The 11201-nt window shown below is 51.5% G+C and overlaps 1 protein-coding gene across 1 annotated transcript; it reads right to left on the reverse strand.

The window, feature by feature from the left end:
• Positions 1 to 6100: 6100 nt before the first annotated feature.
• On the reverse strand, positions 6101 to 6597 carry PUNSTDRAFT_128951 (uncharacterized protein; the record flags this gene model as incomplete). Its single annotated transcript, XM_007378120.1, has 2 exons — positions 6101 to 6173; positions 6245 to 6597. The coding sequence occupies 2 exons, from the start codon at positions 6595 to 6597 to the stop codon at positions 6101 to 6103; spliced, it is 426 nt and encodes a 141-aa protein (XP_007378182.1).
• Between the last annotated feature and the right edge of the window lie 4604 nt (positions 6598 to 11201).

Below are 11201 nucleotides of genomic sequence, written 5' to 3' on the forward strand. Positions count from 1 at the left end.
AACTAATGAAGATCATAACATAGTGTGAGTTGGAAAGTCTGCTATAGTCTCTGTATAAGTATGTACAAAAACTATGGGTGCTATATGGACACCACTATGAGCTATGCATTGCTATATAGCTGGTGTATTAAGGTATAAACTACTATGTAGCACCCCATAGTGACCGTCACAGTCTACATAGCACCCCATAGCAACTGTCATAGTCTACATAGCGCTCTATAGCAGCTAGCTGATCACTCCATAGTGCACATAGAGCTACTACTATAGCAACAATAGTTCAAAGGGGCAGCTATATAAATTTGTTCAGATGTGGATAGCACAAGATCAATGCGTGCCCACAACGCTGATACATTGGCATCCAGCCGGACACCATTTGGTTGACTTGTCACCGGAACCTCTGGGTACCAAGCGAAGCGCCCTAGGATGGGGCCAACAAATTCAGGTGCTTTTGGTATGAATGCAAGCTGAGGGAAATCATCATACGATGTGAGACGTGACCGTGCTCTGAAGGCATGCTCAAAAAACAGAGATTCATCAAATTTGATTTGGCCGTAGTGGGAAAATGGTTGTACAGAGAAGTTGTACCACAAGTAGTATGTGTTTGAGTTTGGGTCCCTCATGGTGCCATGCTTTTCAAGCTATTACCTTGGTTAGTCCTAGCAACATGACACTGGAAATCCAACATACCGGTTGAAGATCCATGTTGCACAACCCCCACTCTCGCAGTATGTCTAGTACAAGCAGTCCCTTCCCTTCACAAGCCAATGGTGTACACCTGGGACATGTTAATTCACTAGTATGTGAAGGGAAAGCTTGGGACATACCTGCAAAAAAATGCGGCAGCCTGGAATCCAATGATGCACCCAGTCTGAACAGAATCTGACCAAGCTGAACCCTGCGAGCACAGACAATGTTGCCTCAGGTACCCAGGCTGTCACATGGCCAGTCGTACATCTGAGCACAGTGAACGCAAAGACAAGCGGAAGCGAAGTCGTTGAGTTTTGCCTCTGCACGCACGACACGTCATCCTCTGTGTCTCACGATCACTACTACAATATAGATGCTGCTCATACAGCTCATGTAGCACTACATCCAGTCTATTATACCCTACTAATACACCACGTCGTACTTTCTCTCCAACATTGTGCTTGCCCTGCTCCTGATGCAGATCCTCAGCCCGTGTTCGCGCTCCATGTTTTGGTGCGGTACCAGCAGTTCTTGAGGACAACAGCCCTGAGACAACTCTTCTGCGATGTCCCCTCGAGCATCCAGATCTGAGCATGCAGTCTCTCATACTCGAGAGGGGGATGAGACAGACCCACCCTCCGCCATATGATCTCGTTTTGTCGGGCACACCCTCAGTAAACCACCTGTCCGCACCCAGGCCTCCCACAGTTCCTCAAGCGATCATAACTACCAATCCACTGCCAGCGTGGGCAGCCACTTCTAAGGTCCAGGGAAGTACTTGGCAAGGAGGAACACCCGGTGGCCCCCCTGGTCGTCCGTCGGACCCCAGCCCTTGTTGTCTGAGGGCATCTAGCAGCTGGACAACACTCGAGAACGAGCTGGAGAGCACAGACAGTGAGCAGAATGAAGTAAATACATGGAGAGGGCTATCCTACCTGAAGAGCACAGACAGTGAGCAGAATGAAGTGCCCAACTCATCTGTGTCTCTCTAGTAAAACTGTCAGCACAGCCTACAAGCTAAAGCGGCCACAGCCACGCGAAATAAGCGCCAGAGAGCTAGCAAGTCACCACAGACAACAGCCCTTCGCCTGGCTCCAAGATGTCCGCAATCTGAGCGTCATTCTGCTGCAAGGCATCCCCTACATTGTCACCCCATTCCACTAACAGCATAGCAGGCTATCTGACACGCTGTAGCAACCTGGGAGAAAGGGAATAGAGCTGTGAGTCCAAGTCTGAGGACTCTGGGCTCCATCCCTGCTCCCTAAATACATCTAGCTATGATGGAAGCTATGGTAACAAGTAACAAAGGGAGATATCAAAGCTATGGAGATAGGGATCAAGCATGTGGAGATGAACAGTTGGAATCAGTGATCCGAGCAACCAACTGACTGTTGGACTGGTTGCATCAGTTGTGTGGTCAACCAACTGATGCCAACTAATGTGAACAGATGGGAGACATGTAGCCAGGAGACCAGCATCAAAGGATGATCAGAACAGCCAGAAAAGCGGTGACCAAGGGGAATGATGGATGGTAACAATCCTAGACTGATCCGTTGCCAACTTCAACATCCACAGCTCATTATTCCACTCCCCAGCGTCCCATTCGACACATGAACCGTTCCTGCCAGTTCAGGACCTCCTCGATGCTTCCTCCTACGATGTCTGCAGCACTCAGGACACCGTTGCCATCGATTAGGAGCAACTTTCGGCATCTACACTGATGAGGCTCACCCTAACTCAATTCTACACTATCCTTGCTGTCTCTGGCCTCTGTGCTTGTCCTACACCATTGCCTATTTGCCTACAGCCTCTACACCGCTGCCTATGTCCTCCAGCACCCAGAAGGTCACCCCGCTGGGGGAGAACAACTACAACACCTGGATGCCCAAGATGAGGGCCTACCCCGCTGAGCAGAAGGTCTGGTTCATCATCTCTGGCGAGGATTCGAGGCACTCAGACAACGCTGGGGCCGTGGCATAGAGGGATAAGGCTGCAGTGACAGTAGGAGCTAGCTATCTGTAGGGTGCTGGAGCCGGGTCAGAGGGTGCATGTGGTGGGGATTGAGATAGATCCGGTGAAGATGTGGGCGAAGTTGGCCGAGGTCCACCTCCAGAAGGCATCTAGTGTGCATTTCAATACCCTGGACACCCTCCTCGCCATTAGAAAGGGTGCTGACGAGTCCCTCCCTCCCTCATTGCTCGAGTCGACTCCCGCACCAAGAACTCAAGGCCCTTTGTCCAGAACATGTCAAGATCGGATGCAAACAAAGGGGAACAAGGTCGGAGGACTGAAGTCCGAAACATATATACAAAGAATAGAGCAAAAGAGAAAGGAGAACTCAAAGGTAGAGCCAGAGAGGAGTCAGAGACGCATCGGTGTTGAGTTGATAGGTCAGAAGCATTGGTGAAGTCGAGATCAGATGCGGACCAAGCCTAAGCTTGTGCGCTAGGCTGCTACGTGCTCTGAGTCCACAGGAGAGAGAGGATGAAGCTTAGTTGATATTCGAACTGACTATCTACGGTACAGTTCGACGGTTTATATACATAAAATAGAACAATGGCGAAGTCGGAGATGTGGAGATTGGAGGCGCCGTTTGGTGCGCAAAGGAAATATACGGAAATGAGAGATAATGCATGGAACACAAAGGGAACATATCTAAGGAAGAGACAGAAAGGATGGACCAAGGGATCCATCGCAAGCGATGGGAAACTAAAGTCTACAAAGGGAAACTATGATGTCAAACAAAGGGAACAGGAATCAGGAAAGTCGGAGTTGAATCCATTCAAAGATCTGGAACCACCGGGACATTGAGCCACCAGTGGCCCGGTGCATGTGATAGACAGATCCTGCCCTCGGCCAAAACAGGAAGGGCAGGATCGGTGTCAGCAAAGAAGTCGGCAAAGAGTTGGAAAACGGGTTGGAGAAGATCAGTGCATATTGGTGATGATTGGCGGAGCGGATTGGCGTAGATCGGTCTGGATTGACATGTAACGAAACACTACAGCATCCCCGACCTCGACAACGACCTCGCCGCCATGTCTATGCTCCGCTCCCTGGATCCAGGATATGCCGAGTTCACCTCTCCCTTGTCCGCTTCGACCCCAGCCGCTCTGACGTCGTTTAGGCCTTCATCCACGAACATAATCACTGCCTGCCATGCGCCGGAGCCACTGACAACACCGCCTATCGCGCTCAGGCCGCTCCCGGCTCCTCCGCCACCCAGGACGTCCTTTGCGACTTCTGTGGCTACAAGGGTCACTCCATCGCCGGAGCGCCGCCAGCAACGCCGCAAGGAGATCGCGGACTGCTGTCGTGCTATAAATGTGTAAGGACACACAATAGACTCAGGTTTCCAGGGTCTGTGAGAGACTCAGGAGATCACCTGATTTGTTCGGGTGAGGGATGTATTGTGTAGAATGGCTGTGTACCAGAGGCGAAGAGGATGTGGAGAGGATGACCTAAATAGGAAGGTCAAAGACTAAATTAGAATGGGCTCCACGAGTGAACTCCAGAGAATGTAAGAGAAAATAAAGCAGACAACGATACTGCAACTATTGCAGTGGATAGACGAATATAGTGCCACTTAGCACTATAGGGACAGATTCAAGGGGAAAAGAGTACTTGCTCATTACTACTACAAAGACAGTACTTATACCTACTGGGTCGCAGCTATGTTACTTCTGAAATGAACTATATACAACAGTTCATATACAACTCTTTAGTTCTAACGAATGATCTACTTGATAAACGAGGTGGCGATAGTCGATATACGAGAGATTGAAACGAGGTACTTGCGATCTATCTACTTTGAGTACTGGTACAAAACACAAACACAAGACAGCCTAAGACGATATACGAGCACGATGATGATGACGATATACGAGGAACTAACAATCTACTAGATGATGGCGATATATGAGTTTCCTGACGATATACGAGGGTCCTGACGATATACAAAGTTCCTGACAATATACGACATGTAGAGCAAGCAATATACAAATGGGCAACAATATACACAAATCTAAAACGACACTAGTCCAAGCGACGACAACGAGGTACCCTACTCCTGAATCAATGGGCATACAGCTTCTTGAAGCGGTGATATGGTAGTATGCATCAGTCATTTGTCCAAAAATATTATCGTGCGAGCGGTATCTCTTGTGTAGCCGAGTGACATAGATGATGTAGTCTCTGACCTTCTCTTCCAGGACGTATGAGATACAGGCGCTAGCAGCCATTATCTTGTTTCCAAACATAAGACGCAAACATATTACGTTGCCGGGCTGCAGGATGTTGGTAGCAAATGGAGGACCATCGAGTAGGAAGAAGATTCGTGGACCATGTAGCCATGGGTTGAGTGCTACGAACTGCAAACATAGAGGAGGTGCATGAAGGAAAAAGTCAGCTGCCTCGATAGGCCGGTAGGGAGAAGCTCTGGGCGGACACATCTGGTATTCTGGTACGAATTCGACAGTAGTAGTGACGTGGGCCTTGGGGCGGACACAGAGCCCTGATGTACTGAGGGAGCGACAACCTCTCGGCCTGTGCGAGAAGCGCAGTGGTCTTGTTATTGGCTAGCGGAATGTGTTCGGGCGGGTGAGGATCGACGGAGAAGGGCTTCACCCATTTCGTTAGACTACACTGTATGTATTTGGCAATTGCTTTAAACACCTGCATGTTGACTACATCTGAGAAAAATCCCATGACTATACAGCACTACATAGTCCAATATAGCATCCATAGACCCATAGCAATGTCAATTTGTATGGGTGCTATAGAGCTGCCTGCAGTTGCTATAGAGGTACCTGCCAGTGCTATAAAGTGTTATGGGTGCTATAGATCACACTGCCATGGCTATATAGCATAGAGCCAATGCTATGGGCATTACAGATACTATGGCATTTTGGTAGTCATCATATGCCCAGTAGATGCTATGATTAATCAAACAAGAAACTAAAATACTTCATTAATATTTGAATTTAGTAAATATCTGGATTGCATAATAACTGTCTACAATATTACACTAGTGCTACCGGCCAGCTTACATAAGCATCTCACACAAACATAATGCTACATCGGTAGAGTTGGAGGCGAGGGCAGCGGCCAAGGCCGAGCCTGACCGCATTGGCGGCTCGGTCTCAGGGCTGGTCGAAGGGCGGCGGGAGGCAGGCGCAAGAGGCAGGAGCCAACACCAAGCCTGACCGTGCTGGTCGGAGGTGGGCACAGGGGACAGGATACAACACCAAGGCTGACCGCGTTGGTGGCTCAGGCTTGTGGCTGGTTGAAGGTGGACGAGGGGGGTGGGAGACAACGCCAAGCCCGACTGCGTTGGTGGCTTGGGCTTGCGGCTGGTCGTAGACGGGCACGGGGTGCGAGAGGCGACACCGAGCCTGACTGCTTTGGTAGCTCAGGCTCAGGGCTGGCAGAAGGCGGGCGCGGGGGGCGCGGGGGGCGCGGGGGGCGGGGCATGAGAGACGACACCGAGCCTGACTGCTTCAGCGGCTCGGGCATGGGACTGGTCAGAGGCAGGCATGGGGTGTGAGAGGCGACACCGAACCTGACCACTTCGGCGGCTTGGGCGCGGGGCTGGCAGAAGGCGGGCAGGGAGCGCGGGGCATGAGAGGCGACACCGAGCCCGACCGTGTTGGCGGCTTGGGCTCGGGGCTGGTCAGAGGCGGGCGAGGGGGGCGGAATACAACGCCGAGCGTGGCTCGGGCCCGGCACTGGCAGGAGGCGGGCGGGGGCGTGGAGGGGTGGGAGGCAACACCGAGCCCGACCGCGTTGGCGGCTCGGGCTCGGGGCTAGTCGAAGGCGGGCACGGGATGGGGTGAGAGCCACACCGGGCTCGTCAATGGGGGAGGCGGCAGGGTCGCGGCTTGTTGAGGGCGGGGCAGACAGGGGCAGGGGCATGGACAGGGTGTCATGAACTTGTGTTGGGCTGTGGCCACGTCAAACATTGGTCACGTGACCATTGGTTGGTGTCGACGTGGCCGTGGCAACATGGGTCACGTGACCACTGGTCCAGAACCCGAATTTCTGCTAAGTCCACATTGATCCTAGTAGCTATAGTTAATGTGTATATATAAGCTTATATGATACTATGTGCTGATACTTCACTGTACAGGCTGACTATTACCCCAAAACTAACAAAGATCATAACATAGTGTGAGTTGGAAAGTCTGCTATGGTTTCTATATAAATATGTACCAAAACTATGGGTGCTATATAGACATATATCCAAAGCTATGGGTGCTATATGGACATCACTATGAGCTATGCATTGCTATATAGCTGGTGTATTAAGCTATAAATTGCTATGTAGCACCCCATAGCGACTGTCATAGTCTACATAGCACTCTATAGCAGCTAGCTGATCACTCCATAGTGCACATAGAGCTACTATAGCAACAATAGTTCAAAGGGGCAGCTATATAGATTTGGGTTTTTTCAGATGTAGGTAGTTGGTGAGTACGGTGGGGGTTGCCTATTCCTGAACGCGTGTTGTGGGCATGGCATCTACGCATCACGACTTTCTAATCACGTGATCACAATATGTTGTGAATTTGTGTGTTTAGGCTATGTCCGAGCACCAAACAGATTTGGTGCGCAACACCGCAAGTCAGGATATCGCACGCCGCGCTCTCAGACCGCCAAGGCCGCCTCTGAGGCCCAGGACGCCCCTGGCTCTCCCCAGACCGCCGGACAGGCCATCCACATCGAGCTGGTTGGCAATGCAAGTGTCTCCTCATCATCTGAGCCCCTCCCCGCTGTCCTAGACGTCCCCAGCACTGATTGGACCGCCGATACTGCTCATACAACACCTCACCATCACTGATTTGTCTCCTACATGCCCTGCAAGGTCCCCATTTGCCTCGGCGACTCCAAACTCGTCTACGCTGTTGGTATTGGCTCCGTTTGCTTCCAGCCAGTGGTGGAGGGTCAGGAATCGCATCTAGTGGAGTGGACCAGTGCTGTATCTCACTCAGCACAAATCCATTCATGTTGTGATCACCAGGGGCCTTATGGCTCTCATTTGAGGCACCACCACGCTGTTCACTGTGTCTGTGAGTGATTCCAATGCCACCATCATCAACGGGTGCACCCTGCCGGCCCTGGAGCATGCCCAGCCCGCCAGAACCTGCGCCTTGGACCTCGAGCTCTGGCATCAGCGCTTCAAGCACGTCAACGTCGACTACGTGCGCTGGATGCTGAGCGACAGTGTCTCTAGCCTCAAGCTCAACTCGGACGCTGCTCCAGATGCCATCTGCGAGCCTTGCATCTCGGGCAAGCTGCACCGGCCTCCTGTACCTCTGAGGGCATCCCGGCATGCATCAGAGGCCCTGGGTCTAGTTCACATGGACATCCATGGCCCTATCCCTGTCCAGACACCTGAAGGGTACCGATACTGGGTGATCTTCATCGACAATGCCCACCGCTTCTGGGTGGTGGTGCTGCTCCAGCTCAAGAGCGACACGTTCCAGGCCTTCCTGTGCTTCAAGGCCTTTGCTGAGCAGCTCACCAGACAGAAGATCGGGGCACTGTGCGATGACAAGGGTGGTGAGTTCATCTTGAAGGAGTGGGACGACCTCTGCACCTCCGAAGGCATCCGACACAAGCACAGCGTCTGCAACGAGCCCCACCAGAACAGGGTCGTGGAATGCACCAACCGGACTCTGGCCGAGGGCGCCACAGCTCTCCTGAGTGAGTGGGAGGAGAGGCCACAGCACTTGTCCTTCTGGATGTTAACGTAGGCAACGCACCTGAAGACCCGCAGGTGTTCCACAGAGGGCTTGATCCTGTACCAGCCAAAGTTGTGATGAGAAGAGGAGGACAATTTATTTTTGCATTTTTCATTTCTAAATATGGACTTATCATTTTCCTTTTCCCACCTTTCCTTTTCCAAAGTCACGTGACCTTCAGTGGCAGCAGTACAGCATCATTGACACTGCCCTGCACTGCCCTGCACTGCCTTGCACAGCCTTGCACAGCCACCGGAGTTTTATTCTGCTTACTCATGAACAATGACTCGTTATTCCTTCTAACTCCTTGATTCATAATCCTGACCCACCTAAGTGGGTCGGTCTTACTCATCCTTGTGCCCTGCATGTGATTCTCTTGTACTATTCTTGGACCATGGATTTGTGTATATAAGACCCCTGTAGCTTGCCCTAAGTCCCCATCTCAACCTCTTGTGTCTTGGGGACTTAGGTGAGTAACCGTCTCTGTACTAGATACTATGCTAACTTGTGTCTTGGGGACTTAGTGTGTGACCTTGAGTCCATTAGGTGTCCATTGCGTCGCTGTCGACCTCGTGTCCAGTGACCTTGAGTCGAGCTCAGCTCCTCTTTACCTGCGTATACTCTTGCCTATAGTAAGTGCCGACGACGCTGCCTTTCCCTCCGACTCTACCCGATTGCTTGGACATTCCGACTGTCTAAGTGATTGGTAACCCCAACGGGCGTTCCCCTGCACGTCGCTCGTCACAAAAGTAGGGTGTTGCCCCCTTGGGCAGGGCAGCGGAGGGGGTCCTGTTGTGCACGTGGACATAGGCAGCGACAGCAAGGCCCCAGAATGATGGAGGCAGGTTGAACTCTGAGAAGTGCATCTTCGTCGGCTATGCAGAGGACTACAAGGCCTGGCTCTTCTACAACCCAGACACCCGCAAGCGGATCATCTCTAACGCCGCTATCTTTGACAAGCAGTACTTCCCCAGAGCGTGTTCTACTGCCAGCTGGGACTCTGCTGCCTCCGACTTCCTCCTCCGCGCCCTGCCTTTGCTGCACAGCACTCCTCCCTCTCCTCCTGACACACCTGTGCAGGTTCCGGGGGGAGATATGGCACTACCGCCACTTCAGGATGCCCAGGACATCTCTGAACCGGGAGGAGCTCTGGAACTGCCCTATGTGCCACCTGTCGCTCCTGCCGGAGTCGAGACACCTCCGCCGTCTCCTCGGGCTTTGTCCTCGCCTCCCACTGGTTCTGCCTCGCCTGAGGCCTCCCCATCGCCTGTCCCTCGCTCTGCAGCGCCGTCACCGGACCCGGAGCGCCCTCCTACACCAGCTTGATGTATTTGAGCTCGAGAAACCCGTTACGCTCAAGCTGGGCTGTAAGGGCAGTAAGTCTAAGATTACGCACGGCGGCCATTGTAGGACTGCCCTAGGGACTATCAAAACATGTTGGTATTTTGATGTAGCTAACATAGCACACTATGACACCGTTGTCGGCTTACCATTCTGTGCTAAGCATGGGATCACCATCATGCCTGACAAGTGGACTATCAGGCTTTGGGATGGCCTAGACATCCCTGCAGAGCTCGAAGGAGGAAGGGTCAGAGGAGGTGACAAATGGGCTTGGCCCACGCCCGCCAAGCCTTGCACTTCCTTTCAGAAGTGAAGTGAAGGATGAAGAACAGTGCCCGAGACCCAAGGTAGCGGTCTGCTCTCAAGCACTAGATACCAAATTGCCAGACCTAAGTGAAAGAAATGAACCCACTAAAAGCCGCTTGGCAAGTAGAAGAATTGAATACAAAGAGATCAAGGACATCAAGTTCAAGCCAGAATTTGAGACCGTGTACGAGCAGCACCACACACACCACCGAGGACACCCAATGGAAGACTCCACGGGGCAAGTGGATACCCCAAACTGCCCAAAGAAGCGGGCACTCAGGAACCAAGAGAAGCGCCACCATCATGCCCCAAGAAGCAATATCTGACGATGAGATCCTGCGACTACGGGAATGCTGGATTGAGCACATTCAGGACATTACAGGGGATATTCCCCTTAGGTAACCCCTGTATCGCAAGGTCAATCATAGGATACCGCTAATAGACCCTAACAAGAGATACAAGGGCCACCGCCCACGCTACGCAGAGGCATACCAACACCTTTTACAGGACAAAATATAGAAGTACAAGATGGCCGGCTGGTGGGAATGGAAGCCCATTGAGAACGCATTGCTGATGCTATGCATTCCTAAAAAGGATGGGAAGGTACGTACTATATTAGATCTGCAAGAACAGAATGACAATACCGTACATAATGTCACCCTGATGCTGGACGAAGACCATATTAGGAATGACGTCGCTCGAGCCCGATACTGATCTCAGCTAGATATGAGTGACGTGTATGAGCAAGTCCACATTGAGAAAGGTGATGAGCCCAAGACAGTGTTCTCAACGATTATGGGAACGATGATATCCCATGTAATGCAACAGGGATACTGTAATACCCCATCAACGTTCCAGAGACTCATGACACATATATTTAGAGACTACATAGGAATGTCCGTACATATCTATCTAGACAACATCTTCATATATTCAAACACGGTCGAGGAACATGAGAAACACCTGGCATTAGTATTTGCTGCTCTTTGTAAGGCACAGCTATACCTATCAAAGAGAAAGGTTGACCTAAATTTGGAACAAATAGAATGCCTGGGCCACATAATCGACACCCAGGGAATTCACACAGAGAAAGACAAATTAGAGCAAATCTGTGAGTGCGGACATTGT

The sequence above is a fragment of the Punctularia strigosozonata genome (genome assembly GCF_000264995.1).
Source record: "Punctularia strigosozonata HHB-11173 SS5 unplaced genomic scaffold PUNSTscaffold_1, whole genome shotgun sequence".
NCBI classification, from domain to species: Eukaryota; Fungi; Basidiomycota; class Agaricomycetes; order Corticiales; family Punctulariaceae; genus Punctularia; species Punctularia strigosozonata.